The sequence below is a fragment of the Cotesia glomerata genome, unplaced genomic scaffold (genome assembly GCF_020080835.1).
Source record: "Cotesia glomerata isolate CgM1 unplaced genomic scaffold, MPM_Cglom_v2.3 scaffold_50, whole genome shotgun sequence".
In the NCBI taxonomy this organism is placed as follows: domain Eukaryota; kingdom Metazoa; phylum Arthropoda; class Insecta; order Hymenoptera; family Braconidae; genus Cotesia; species Cotesia glomerata.
The window spans coordinates 1-15,051 of record NW_025404127.1 but is presented as its reverse complement, the minus strand read 5'-3'; the positions used below and the strand labels follow the sequence as shown (position 1 = coordinate 15,051).

Below are 15,051 nucleotides of genomic sequence, written 5' to 3'. Positions count from 1 at the left end.
GATGAGAAAAATATAGATCAAGTACATCTTTAAACGAGGAAAATCTTATTTAAATAAATTTCTAACCGTTTTGAATATGTTCATTTATGAAATACAATGTAATAATTATTTTATTCAGTAAGTTATAATAAATATACGTATATTTATTTAATAAAAAAATACAAAATACTATAGATACTAAGGAATTATATCATTTTGTTGTAAATGCATAACAATTCAAGGCATGATAATTTTAATTAAATTCGAAGAATTTCACCACCAATACTATTTTCAGTCCATTGATCATTACTTCGTACATTGAATTGAGTATAAAGGCCTTTTGAAACTTTAGATGGATTAATGATATGTGTACCATTGCTATATTTATAAAAGTATTGCATGGCTGAAGGTACTAAAAGAATGTGAGGGTGGACATTCATCGTACTGCATTCGGCCCACAAAAGTAAGTCTAATGGTACTTCTGGTGCTGGTGGAAAAAGTGGATAATATGATGACTGTAACAATAAGTGCTCAGCTAAACGTCCTAGTCGATCACGCTGTGGCATTTTACTAAAATAAAATAAATAAAAATATATTATTTATCATTTTTGTTATTTTTTAAAAATCAATTATAATTGAACTTACTAGCTGATTTCTTCGCTACTCAAATGTCTGATAATATCAACAGATGTTATTCCAATAATTAAACCATCAACTTCAATTGTGCATGGATCAGGCATTAGATGAAGATTTGGCTTCTTTACTGACTCGCGTAAACGATATTCAGGAGTAGGATAGAAACCATCATGCAGAACATCTTCGTACGAAGATACCAATACCACTTGAGTAGATTTACTATTGAAAAAAAATGATATTAATATTCTATTAATAGTCAATTATTACAATTCAAGATAGAAAAAAACGTACCCATCAACATAACTCATAATTTTAGTAATTAAGTTTTCAAACATATCTTTTTTTGGTGGTTCAATATCTTTCTCATTCATAAGAGGACCAATAAGAATTAAGACATTAGGCTCTGTTTGTGCCACATGAGCCATTAAATTGTAAAGTTGTTGATAATTACCGGGTTTAGAAGTAAATGGACCCGCGGCAACCATTATATGTAGAGGTTCATTTAATACAGGCGGTTTAGGGCCAAAAGAAATACCAGGTATAACTCTATATGCACAAAGTGTATCTTTAGTAGGATTTTTTCCTTCAACACTTATAATTTGACCAGGGAAAAATGAATAGCATTTGAGTCGGCTGACATCTAGTGGTATACATTCTTTTCTCGTTCTTATATCTATAATTATTGGATCACCAAGTGATTCTTCTTCTTCTTCTGTCTTTTTTTTCTTTTCGCTTTCTCCGTCTTCGTCTTCTTCTATTCCTGTTCCCTTTCCTCCTTCTTCTTCTTTTTCTCTTTCTTCTTCTATTTTTACTTTTACCTTTCCTCTTCTCTCTTCCTCCTCCTCTGAATCTGATGACTCTTCCGACTCAACAATTTCGCTGTCTTCGAGGTCTACTTCATCATTTTCATAATCTTCAGTCTCATATTCACCCAATGAATGATACCAATGATCTGGATCACCCATCAGTAAGATAGACGTAGTAGTAAGCTTACCATCATTATCTGTAATAATACGGCCCCACGTACGGAATTTGTTGAAAGTTTTTTCACGAACATTTGATGTTATGACAAGCTGCTCCTTATCTTTCAGCCATATTTCACAAAAAACTCTGGACATTAATCGACACAAGTCATTCAAAACGCTATAATCTTTCATTTGAACAAACAGATGTGCCTCAATAGGTGATGCATGAGGAAAATCTGTCCTTTGAACTTTACTTTTACGAGGTGATACATTGTTCCAATCAGATACTGCAAATCCAAATTTAAGAACAATTTCTCCACTTCTACTCTGTCTGCAATAAATATGAATCCCAATTAATTAGTTAAACCAATAAATAATATTTATATATGTGTGTATGTAAAAGTGTAGTTAAAAAATTAAAATAATTACATAGTACTGGCATCAATGTCTTCATCGTCATTCTCTTTGTCTTCATGAACTTCTGGATCAGCAAAACTTGTTTCATATTGGATCTGCTCAAAATCAAAGACTTATCAGCCAGGAAAAATAAAATAAAATTTACATAGACATTCTAATGAATGTTCATGTTTGGAAAACTGCTATTATTTCTGTAAAAACTATTCAAATAATTTTTATTTCATATTTATAACTGTTTTTTATCTGACAGAAGTTTCAAAAACAGGACGCTGTAGACGAGTGTGTATCTAGTCACGATTTTAAATATAAACGTGCACCAAATTCAAACTCGTCCATAGCATAGTCTCTGATTAGAATCCTAACTGTGATAAACAGTTATCGAAAAGATAAAAAAAAATGTATATAAAATATTTCAGTTATAAATGAAATAAATTTAAATTCTTAATTTAATTTTACAAACCAATTCATGTTATGGTATATTGTAAAATAATATCGCCCGTTGCGGCGTTAATAACCGTACGAACTTAATGAGTGTGGATCTAGTCACAATATCAAAACAATGTGCACTAGACCATCACTCACTCAGCACATTCGGTTCGATATAATAGTCTTTTCTTTGTGATAAATATCATTTTAAATTATTGATATGTACATTTTATATAATAATAAAAAAATAATAATAATAACGATGATAATAAAGGAATAACAAAAGGCATTTCACACAGAATTCATAGAATGAAAGAAAATAAAATATGTAATTTAACATTTGATAGTAAATTTTAGTAATCCTTACTATTCATTGAATATATACGCGGGCTCTTGAATAGCGACTAAGTTCTAGACTACGATGCGGGAAGGTTAACTGCCGTTAACCTGGCACATTCAGAACGCGCTTCGTTGTCCGTTATGTATAATAATAATAATAATAATAATAATAATAATAATATTTTGATACCCTTTTTTTCTTCACTTTCTTTCTGTTGCCTGAGGCATAAGAGAAGTTATGTACTTTTATTTCACTCTCGTAAATCAGCAAATTGAGCACATAAGAAATAAAAACCGTAACTCAAGTTATCCCGCGTATTTATACATCTTCAGCACGTTTTTTTTCCTCTCTCTTTATAAACTAAGATACTATGTGTATCAGCTACCAGCAAATCACCTTTAAATTGACGTAATAATTTCCAGCACCTAAACACTCACTAACGTCGTGGAATTAAAGTATTTATTTAAAATCCAATTTACAATGTACGAGAAAACAATTTCTTGGAAGTTAACTCGAGGGAAGACGGCCCTGGACTGACCGCCGAATGAATATCACGGTTGTGTGAAAGAGAAGGGATAATGTATAAGAGATGGTGGAATTGAGAACGAATGAGTGAGTGAGTGAGTAAAAAATAAAAAAATGAGAAAGAGAAGCTTTGATTCGTTGTGCCGATCGTATAGTGGTTTTCGGAGCGATCTCAGACTTCTCTTCCTTCCCCTACTACACAAACTCTCTTCTTGTTGTCTCTCCTACCGTACCAGCATAAACTCAAAGCGTCTGATGCCGTTTTATTTCTTTGGTTGTGTCAAAGAGATCCAACTTGGGTAGTAGTGTAGTGACTACTCTCTTTCTATCCTTTCTCAAATCACATACGCTATTTACCAGAACTACTATTCTCATCTAGTCTATACCATTATCATCAATATGGATGTAGTATACCATGATATACTACTACGATCACTACCATCATCAAGATCATCACTACTACCATAATATATTTTTCTCTTTCTCCCTCTTTTCGTCATATTTACTCCACTCTTGTCTCGAGTCCCTTCGAACCGTGGGAAATGACGTTGAACTTTTACCAGTTACTCGCGTTTCACAATGCGGGACGCAAACAGCCTAGCCATACTACCAGTAAGTACACGCTCGAGATTTACAAAGCTAAACCGATCAGGGGAAAATTAAAGGAACAAATAATAATAAATTTAAATTAGTCAAAACGAGAATTATACACCAATACTACATTTATATATATGTTTCTTTTAATTTGATTAATCTTTGTGTTCATATGAATTCACGTAGACATCGCGTGCAGTTATGTGAAAATCGAAATTATAATTATACTACTGAGGACCCGAAGAAGACAACTGGGGAAGAAAAAAAAAACAGTTAGTTAATTGTATTTAATTGATTGAAACAAGCTATGTCTATTCACCGACTGTTATTGGATTGTCAACTAACGATAGAAGAAACCACGCAAAAATTAGAACTTTTTTTTTCTTAGATAAATATTTTGTTAAAAAATACTCAAAAATTGCTTGTAATCAATATTATCTCGTTTGTGATCAGTCAAGCGTAATTTTATTTAGGTTGCTATGAATTTCCAGAAACCTAAGGAGTAGTCAGGTCACGCTACTGCCGCCTGCTAGGAACGGGATCCTTTGAAAAAAGGAACTGAGAATAAAAAAAATGTTAAAATGGAGAAAAAAAAAAGTTCGTTGTCCGTTGCCCATTGTCCCTTGTCAGGTAGAGCGTCCTTTTAGATAGATTTTAGCAAAATAAAATTAAAGGCAGATAATGGATTTCTTTAGTTTGGTTTAATTTTCGTTGGCTGCGTGTTGAGGCTTATAACTAAACAATTAGACAACAGAATAAAATTTTTTCATGGAATTACGAAGATAAGTTGTTTCACATAACCTTGAGAGAAACTCTTATAAGGAAATGAAGAAAAAAACTAACGAACGTAAAAGGAAAAACCGTTGGGGAGCGAATGAAAACAGAAGGTATGTGTAAAAATTTTAGAAGGGCTCAGTGCAATGGAACAAAGGAGTGTTTGGCGTTTCTATATTTTTATCGCAAGACGCAATCTATTCGGGGAAGAGAAACGCGAGGGAATGCGCGTCGTTTGGTTGCTTTTAATCGAGATAAGAGTCTTGAGAATAGTTAATGTTTCGTAAACACGCGATCAAATAATTGACATTTGGACGCTACTGTCATTTAACACGACTTTTTTTGTCTTTTTCAAATTTCTAGTGCTTGCAAACTGAAAGTAATAAATAATAGAAATTAATAAAATATGTACTCAAAAGTACTCGTGGAGGGATAAAAATTAAGTCAAGTAAAAATAAGACGCGAAGCGTTGGTGTCGCTGAGCCTCTCGGGGAAGCAACACTAGCAACAGGTAGCTGATAAATAGCGTCCGGTACATTTATATTAAACAAAGAAAAAAAAATACTTTGATCGTTTCCAAGAGTGACCAATCGCTTGGAGCCAATGATCTCTGACGAACATCTCACAATCTTCGTAATACGATAACTAAAATAAAATAATAATGAAAATAAGTTCTCAAATAAATATATATTGATATAACGGAATAAAAGAAGTATCATTGTAAATAAATGAATAATGACACATTTAATTGATGGGGACGAATGAATGAACACAACAAACGTTGGCGGAAAATATATGGCGAGCTAACCGGAACTATCGAACGCAAAGCAACAGGTTGTTTGTTACGCTTGGAAGAAAAATCACTGGGAAGTTGAAACAAAACGTAACGCGTTTTACCACATACGTACAAACGATTCCGCCAACCAATCGAATTTAAATATACATAATATATAAATAATAATACACTTTAGTTTCACATTCACTTAAAACTTGAATTGCTAACTAAAATTAAAAATATTGAATTTGTTAATTGTTAAAAACAAAAAAAATAACGACAATACTATTAAATAATATTTTCACTGTAGCGTCTAGTCGTCGAGCGGCGTCTTCAGAGCGTCTACCCCGCGTCAGACGATTTAGTGATGATGGTGGGGCAACAAGTAGTTGAGAGATGGAGTCTGTCTCTTAGCTGGCAGCAGGAACCAGCAAAGACTACGCGCCACCTTTCGAGTGGTATTGAAAGAAAAATCATTCGCGATACGACGCTCTATCGAACCATCATCACTGACGTAAAATCGTCATGTCACACACGCCGGTTACAGTAACTATAACTATATGTACTTTCTTTCTTTCTTCTCTCTCTCTCTCTCTCTCTCTCTCTCTCTCTCCTGCCCTTTCTCTTTTATTTCCTCTCTTTCTGACAAAGCGTAAGTCTAATTTAATCTAATAATTAAACGAATGATACTACTAATACAATTGTAGTATTTTATAATCTTATGATGTATAAAATTTTTATATGCTCATGTGTAGTTTGTAGCAAATAACTAAATGTGAATTGTAGAGTTTCTCACAATCACCAACTACTTTTACACCAAGAGAAAGCTGACGTCTTAAGCTCATGGCTTATGCTCAATTCAATCCATCGAGTTACTACGTTATACATGTATATATTGGTTTTATTTAAAACGACGCCACCACAATTATACAATATTAAACAAAAAAAAACCAAATCGAATTTGAAATGTCGTTTTACCCTACTTGTAACAGTGTAATTCACAAGGCAAGTTGTTTATCGTAAAACAAAAAAACAAATAAAATACAGAGTATGAATTTATAGATATATGTAGGGACAATTAAAAAATTTGTTCATAATACATGAAGATTTGTATGAGTGTAAAGTAATACATGTAACCGTTAAAAGCGTCGGCTTTGTCTCGGTTAAAAACAGAGCTTGGGTAACGCGAACGAAGCTAGCGGCGAGACGCGTCCTTGAAAACTGAAATTATGCCCTTTGGAAGAAATCTAGTTGGATTAAGTAGAGGGGATTTACTGTACACCGTTGTCCCCCTCCTTGTACTTACAATTCTCCTTCTTTTCTTCATTTAAAACTCAACACAGAAAAAGAATTTATATGTATGTATATGAATTTACTGGTCGACAGTCGGGTCGTCCATTCCATTCTCTCAATTCACTCACATTATAAAACGACCTTTATGTACACATATAATAGTATTTATTTTACTCTCTCGCTCTTGCTGTTTTAGACTATGTACAAGAATAAATGTGCTTGGAGGGGACAAGGACCGGAATCGTGTATTCTTAACTCCCTCTTCTTATCCTGGTTATATAGAGGCATAAGAAGTAACAGCAACCAGCATCAGCCCCAGTACCAGAAAGAGGAAGGAACAGCTAAAATCCCCCGTACCGTTTTATTTCTATAAGAGAAATCTCGAGTAGGGATAATGGCGGCAATCTACCTGAAGGATTTTTATGTCAGGAATTATATACATAGAGGGGCCCTGGTTCCGTGGGATGTCGGTTTTACCGAGGCTCCTGCCCGAGGGACGAGAACCACCTGTCGGGAAATCGTTGGAAATCTCACCCAAGCCACTCTCTTTCTCTTAACTTCTCTTGGTATACCCGCTGACACTACATTCTTTATTATTTTTTTTTCCTCTCCTTTATTTTGCTTTGCTTGTACACCATACACATATAGTTTTATTTTTTTATTTCATTTTAAACTATATTAATTACTCTATTTATGGTTACGTGCTTTGAATTAATGTAGAATATTCTTTTATTTTTTTTTATCTAACATAAAATAATCAATTATCAATTGTACGCAGCGTACAGATGAATAATCGGTTATTACTATGAAAAAAGACGTGGCAACATCACGCGGTTATGTCGAAGCTAAAACTTACTACACAAGAGTACGTTTCATACCAGTCATGGACAACAAACTACACAAACTTGGCGTGCAAAACTAGTGGCGCTAAACAGTGCCGTATCAATTGTCAATTAAATAATTCATAACTTCATTACTTGCTTAATTTTTACACATGTCGAAAAAAACCGGTAAATAAGTTTTTTTAGTAATATAGATTTTTAAATGGAATTAAGCAGATTATAGAAATAAAAATCAGTGTCGAAATAACGGAATAAAGCTAAAAATAAAATTAAAAAAAAAAATATATATATATATATATATATATATTATAGAATAAAGAAAAAAAAGTTGGAGAGTTTTAAGAGGATTTTGTCTACATCCTACAACATTTATCCTGCGGGGGCTCCAGAAAAGAATTGGGTCCACAGGTAGAATTGTTACGTCATTACTACTATACACCAAAAGACCACAAAGAATGTAAGCTGACAGCGTTGCCAGAGCGCTCAAGTAAATCATCGGCGTTGTCCGGGAAAAAGTAAAACCAAGAATACACGGGACACATAACAGCCTTTTCTGGATGATGCACGTGAAATTTATCACTCACCGTTAGCTGTTTTGCGTTACTTATTACTTCAATTAAATATAATGACGTCTGCATATATTTTATTTTATTATGATATTTTTTTCTCTTCCATTAGCTTTGTTTAAAAATTTTTTTGCAACTTCTACAGTTAAGAAAGTATTATTGCTGATGATTAAAACGCGTAACTAATCTTTATATGAGTAAAATTAATAAAAAATTAAAAAATATTACGATTCTTAGTGTATTCATTGATACATTTTCATGTTTTTTTTTTTTTTTTTTTTTTTTTTATAATCACATTCGTATTATCTCTAGACATACAAGTACTTTTGTTTTTACTTACGATATCAATAATAGTAAGTAGATATTCAATAATAGAAAGAGTTCAATTGAAAAACAGCAGGAAACGTTTCTTTTTTTTTTAATAAGATTATTTGTGGGTTCACGTGGCAACGGCAGAGATTCGTCCGATCGCAACGTTGCCAAATTGCTATAGATTCAATTTAATGTATGAATGTATTTATAAATATACATATATAATATTACAATTGTTGCTTTAATATCAGTCAACTAAGTCATATCCAAAGAATCTTGTACACTCGCGAAAATTGACAATCCCCTTTGATGTATATAGTTACATTAATTTATTATGTCAACAGTTTTCATTGGTTACGATTGACTTAAATATTTTTCGAATAAAGGTCATTTGATACTTGACTCAAATATTTTGTTAAGTTTAATAAACTATTAATATACTTTAATTGCCTTGATGTTATGATTTATGTGACATTAGAAAGGAGAAAGGAAGTTTAAAGTAATAAAACTAAAATAAAAATTTATTGATCAACGATGAAATAAATTTTTTCATGAAAGACATTTTTCAGAAAACATTTCAGTTAAAAATTATCAAAAGAACCCTGTTATTTGAGTTAATTATTTCAATAAGATTATGAAGTAAACAGTCGCAATTTAACCATTGAAAACTTTTTAATATGCGAAAAATAAATTATTAAATGTTTTACTTACAATTTTAGAAGGATTCTTTTTCCGGCCATACATCTCCAAAATGTCGTCATCTTCTTCCCTATTATTGAAATTTATTAAGGACTGTATTTTAAAAATTTCTATGTTTTTAAATTTCAAAATTAAAAGGATACGTTTTAATAGTTAATACATTCAGTATGCTTCGTTCTAATATTTCAGAACCTTTATTTTTTATACTTCTATCTAAATTTGATAATTCTTCTGCAGTCGACTCTGTACCCGAGTCAGAAGGTAAATCGGGTTTAGCACAACGTTTATCAATGTTTTTTTTAAACCATGCTTCAAAGGCTTCAACTTTCTCTGTGGTAATGTCTGTACTTGAGGGCTCGTTTTCATCTCTATTAACAAATTCTACCCAGCTTTCAGCAATACCATCTTCATCAACCTCAAAATCTTTGTAAATCTCAACAACTGTAATTTAATCAATTATCATTATTATTTTTAGTTTGTGGTTTTCCAATAATAAGCTAAGTAATTTTTTTCTTGATATATTCAAGATTATAGTAAAGTGAAATTTTTAAAATATCCCAAGAATAATTACGCGGAATACATTAAATAATGAAATTTCATTTTTGATACATAACCTTAATTGTTCAGTATGAAAGTTTATTTTAATAAAACATAAAGAAATAAAATTTAAATTTTACTTTTACAGTAACCACTGGGTTGTTGACTAGTTAATAATATATTGGAAATTATTTTTTATTTGTAAATATTAATTTAATTCAGCATTATTTAACGAGACTGACGCCGTATTATTTTAAAAGTAGTAATTCCAATAATTGATACTTACATTTAGTTAAAACTGACTCATCTACTATTTTGCATTCAAATAGTTTAAAATTTTCTCGTAATTTCTCTTCAAACTCCATTATTATTTATTAATTTATTAACTTCAATACTGTAAAACGTTATTGCACGTTACAATCAGTCAAAGCTGACTTCGCGCCAAATTACATGAGTTCTTACTTATAGCCGGTGGTGCAGCTGAAAGAGAAAAAAAACTAAAGCGCTCGTTGCGCTAGTGATTATTATTATAATTATAAAACTAACGCGGCACATTCAAAATATTTTAACAGAAATTTTTGAACTAATTTTTTCATAAAACAATTTTATTGATATAAATTCATTTTCTTAATAAAAATGAAAAATTTCATAATGATTAAAACTTTTAGTGATTTTTATTTTAAAATAAAAAATTTATTCAATTGAGAAGTTGAGGTGCAAAATGAGTTTGATCTTTTTCCCACAATTCAACAAGTGTTTGTGTAACATTTGATGACGGAAAACGATCCATCCATGATTGGATTAAGCCGTCAAATGTTGGATCATAATTTTTCAGCTCAATGTCTTCGTCAGAACCTTAAAAAAATTTAATTATAATTATACATTGATTTATGAAAATTTTGTAAAAAAAAAAGAATATTTTTATAGCTTTACCTTTGACAAAAGTATTGGCTTGAACGAAAATTTTTCGGGGTTGTTTGTGAGCTAAAACAATATTTCTCCATCTTGCCCAAGGTTGAGTTCCGGTCTCAGGTACTTTAGAATAATGATCATACATTAATTTAGCGGATTCAAAGTCACCAAGACTTTTGTATACTTGAAGTTTTTTCAAAAATTCACCGACCGCTTTTTTACCAACGGTATGAAGTTTACTTCTATCGAGGGTCAACCTTAGATTTTTATCTTGTTCAGTCTCAACAATTTTAACAAAATCTTCACCAGCTTCTAAGCAAACTCGCAATAGGACGTAACGCGCTTGTGAATGAGCTTGTAGCCATTTTTTTGTAGATGGCTGATACATTTCCAAAGCTTTGGCACAACCATTCCACAACAGTGATAACCAGTTGACATAAATAATGTCATCAGCGTTTGCATCATCATAACCAAATATCTTGAGTACCTCTTTTTCAAGACTTAAGAAAAGACCAACAGCTTCAGCACGGCATTCTTCGTAAGAAGATCCCATACCTCCGAATTTAGAGTCATAAGTCTCACCTTCTAAGAAATATTTATCAATCAATCCTCCAGTTAATGGATTTTTGACTGTTTTAATATCAAAATTATATTCTCCATTAGCTAATTGTCTAAATAATTTTCCACTACCATGACCTAGTAATTCGTGAAGTCCAACTTGTACTTCAAAACTAGCAGTACGATGTTTGTTCATAAGAACTTGGTCTTCGTCAGACAAAAATGGAAGAACATCTTGCTTCATATTGGCTGGAATAACATTACCCAAAGAAACATTTTTGAATCCTTCACTCTGTCTTATTTCATCATAGTTAGGAATATTTATTCCAGCTGGAATACCCGATCCAGAGAATGTTAAAACATCCAAAGACGTAAAATCTGGTCGCAAAAAGTGATCTTTCTCAAAGTCTTTACCCCATGGTAATTTCGGTAAAAATTCTTCAGCACGAGCAACAAGAGTTGAAAACTTTTGTGACATTTCTTTATTAACCATTGCGACAAAACCTTCAAACTCACCACGTTGTCCAGCAGGATCACGATAATTCTCAATAAATCCAATATAAGTTTCAATAACTGGTCCCTTATCTTTAATCCAGAAACGCGAACCATCCTTATGGTCATCTAACGATCCTGTCTTGAAGTGACTTATGTATTTATCCAACATATTTATTTCATTATCATTAGCGGCGTATTCTTTAGCTTTCTTCAAGTTGTCAATAACTCCATTGAATAATTTACTGTAGTCGCCCCGGCTCACGAAAAATTTAGAACCTCTGAATAATTCTGCGGGCAAAGTTATTTTAGGGTCATCATTTTCGTCCAATGATGCCAATTTAATCTCATAAACATTGCGTTCTTTTTTATGACCCGACTCGGTATAATACTCAATTGTTTTGAAACATCTGCTGTTGTAAGCTTCAAAATTTTTACTCTGCATGAATTCTTTAACCAATTCGGCATCTTCTTCGGTACAATTACCAGAAAAATATGTTGTTATTCCTTTCTCACCCAAACCTAAAGATTTTACTTTGCCTTCAAGTGAGTACATATTGTCTTTTATTTTACTCCAAATGTCATCGAGTTCTTTAGAATTTTTTTTGTAGGCTTTTGATGCTTTTAATATCAATTCATACTTGTCTTTCGGTAAATTTGGAATTATTTTACTGTCTCCAAATGACTTGTAGTTACCAGCATTGGATAAAATCCCACAGGCATAAACAAGGAACGCCTGAAAATATAAAAACGTTGTTTTAATAAAATTTGGATTAATTCATTTATGACTTATTAATTATTTATTGTCGCATTTACTTACTGTGAATTCATCTTCAGTAACTCCAGAAGCTAAGCATGATTTTTTAAAATCTTCGATTGATTCAAAGCTAAATATTTTATGCAAAAGTACGAAAATCAATGGTGACTCCGGTGATGTTTGGATTAAAACAATTAAACCTCCGTTCCAAGCAGCTTGACTTAAATAATGAGCATAAAGTTTTTCTTTTTTTGATAGTGCATTAAATGCTGTTTCACACTGGAGTATTACTATAGGTTGACTGTTGGGTAGAGTATACAGTGACAAATCTTCACTCATGGTGCAATAATTTTTGTTAAACCTGAAAAAGAATTAAAACAATTAGTGGTATTTAAAAATTATTTTATTAGCGTATTATTTTCTGTTCATATAATTAAATTAAATCATATAATTTTAAAATTTAAACGATAGAGATTTTGATCACTGCATCAATAGTATTTATTTAAATCAAATTTGAGCAGAATTTTATGTAAATTAAAACATCCGAATTTGCTAAGAAACTTTGATATTACTTTTTAAAAATATTTTTTAATCAATGATAAACTTTAATGTAAAGATTAAAAACGAGTAATCCTTGGAAATTATTACTTTTTTTTATCAAGTATACTTGACTTTAAAAAAAAAAAAAAACAAGAAAAAATTGGAGTTAAAGTCATTAAGCAAATGGGAAAAAATTTTTAAGCACTATTTTTAAAAAAATACTCTAGGTAAACAAAGTTATTAATTTTTACCATTATGAATATACACTTGTGCCTTATATCTATTTGTAAAAGATAATTTTTTTGATTTGAAAAATCTTCAGAATTTAAAAACTTTTAATAAAATAATTCATAAATAATATTTAAAATTTTATTACCTATCAATTATTAATTTACTTGGTTTAATTAATTGTTTGTATGAATGATTAGATTTTATTATTGTTGACAACGATGAATACTGTTTGTGACTATTTTTAAAATAAATAAACCAATTATGGCTAAATCTTCTTATCATTGCATTTATTTTCTTTGTTTATAATTAACAAAATTATTAAAATAACAACTAATTTTTTTTAACACTTAAAAATACACCGCATAGGGTGATTGATTTAGAAAGATTAAAATAATAATCCGGCAAATTATCTATTTAAATATTTTAGGTTATACTTATATCATTTTGAAAGCAAATATTATTATCACGTATACGTAATGTAGTAATGTACTTACAGATACAAAAAAACTTTGAAATTACTATTCCTTTCTGTACTATTTATGAAAGCTTTGACTATTGAATGACTTGTCTTTTTGTTTGTTTTTCGTTTATAAGAATATTTTTTGATGACGTGTATAATATATATTATAGTAATGTTGAAAGCAGTTTACTCCTTAGGTTAACTTTATTACATTTAATATACTTATATATTATTACTCCAAATAAAAAGTAATTGATTTATTTCAGGCTTCAATAACTTTAATCTTTTATTTTTTATTTAAATATTAAATGATAATGAAATATAAGAAAAAAATGGATAAATAATTAATACGTGAATTAAAAATTAGAAATTAATTTTAAAAAAGTAGGATGAAAGAATATTAAAAAAAAATTCTCAATTAAGAAATAACTGATAAATATCAACCATTAATTATAAATACTAAACTAAATTTGAAGTTTTAAAATAATAAAAAAACCGAGATTAAGATATCGGCAATTTGCATCAAGTCAATAACAAATTTTTTAATTAATATTTAAAAGATACATAAATTATTTTAACTTACCGTATAATTTATAACACTGTATTATTTTATTTAATATAAGAAAATTAAAACTATTTTTATTACGTAATTTATAATAATAAGATTATTTTAAATTTTAAATGAAAATACCAAAAATGTTTCGACGAAAAGGTAGTTTTAATAAATATTACTATTATAATTCATTTTCATAACAATTATTTTATAAAAATATTAAATTTAACTTATTTGTCATATTATTTTAATAGAAAATTATTTGTTCATTTTAATAACTGGAATAATAGAAACTTTACATGAAAAAATAAGTATCTAATTGAAAAAATGTTTTTGAGTCATGAGTCTTTTATTATTCATTATTTAGAGACATCGTTCAAGTCTCGTTGAACAAAGTGAATAAAAAAAGACACGTGAATAAAAAACATTAATGAGAAAATTTTAAGTATTAATAGCGAAATTAATAAGTGAAAAAAAGTAATAATACTATTCTTTAACATCTCCAATTCCATCTGCATTAATAGCAAACATGGCTTCTGCTTCCGGAAGGCAAGGTGAATCATAAATTTTACAAATTCTTGTCTCTCCACGACCTTTTCTCAGATAGAGCCGAGTAGTACTTGCGTGAGCAATAATGTTACCTCCGATGGGCTTCTTCTGATCACCACCAAACATACTAGCTGCTCCATCGACTTGAGCTACGACTTGGTTAGTAATGACAACAGCAACACCATGTACATCAGCAATTCTTAAGAGCATTCTAAGAAACCGGGCCAAGTGCATTTGTCGAGCAGACAATTCACCACGACCTGAGTAATCTGTACGGTATAAAGCTGTAGCACTGTCAACAATAAGCAAAGCGTATCTT

General features: G+C 30.5%; 3 protein-coding genes and 1 long non-coding RNA gene across 6 annotated transcripts; 1 reads left to right on the top strand and 3 right to left on the bottom strand.

The window, feature by feature from the left end:
- Positions 1-122: 122 nt before the first annotated feature.
- Positions 123-10,167, bottom strand: LOC123274649. Its single transcript, XM_044742363.1, has 7 exons — positions 9,967-10,167; positions 9,287-9,584; positions 9,156-9,213; positions 2,010-2,092; positions 907-1,911; positions 625-834; positions 123-549 (listed from the first exon to the last, which is right to left on the bottom strand). Exons 1-7 carry the CDS (start codon positions 10,043-10,045, stop codon positions 237-239), a joined length of 2,046 nt encoding a protein of 681 aa, XP_044598298.1. The 5' UTR covers positions 10,046-10,167; the 3' UTR covers positions 123-236.
- LOC123274650 lies at positions 5,721-7,747 on the top strand. Of its 2 annotated transcripts, none has more exons than XR_006511542.1 (2): positions 5,721-5,977; positions 6,921-7,747. It is a non-coding gene; the product is annotated as an uncharacterized LOC123274650 (long non-coding RNA). The 2 variants fall into 2 exon arrangements; XR_006511541.1 differs by having other exon boundaries at positions 5,721-6,319.
- Positions 10,168-10,338: 171 nt separating the features above from the next.
- Positions 10,339-13,815, bottom strand: LOC123274648 (dipeptidyl peptidase 3). Of its 2 annotated transcripts, none has more exons than XM_044742362.1 (4): positions 13,665-13,815; positions 12,463-12,760; positions 10,614-12,378; positions 10,339-10,535 (listed from the first exon to the last, which is right to left on the bottom strand). In XM_044742362.1, exons 2-4 carry the CDS (start codon positions 12,736-12,738, stop codon positions 10,378-10,380), a joined length of 2,199 nt encoding a protein of 732 aa, XP_044598297.1. In that variant the 5' UTR covers positions 12,739-12,760; positions 13,665-13,815; the 3' UTR covers positions 10,339-10,377. The 2 variants fall into 2 exon arrangements, with proteins under 2 accessions (XP_044598297.1, XP_044598296.1); XM_044742361.1 differs by lacking the exon at positions 13,665-13,815 and adding an exon at positions 13,316-13,467.
- Positions 13,816-14,425: 610 nt separating this feature from the next.
- LOC123274654 (DNA repair protein RAD51 homolog 1-like) lies at positions 14,426-15,047 on the bottom strand (the record flags this gene model as incomplete). The annotated part of the gene is made up of 1 exon (XM_044742376.1): positions 14,426-15,047. A coding segment is annotated over one exon (378 nt), but the record flags the coding sequence as incomplete, so codon positions are not given.
- Between the last annotated feature and the right edge of the window lie 4 nt (positions 15,048-15,051).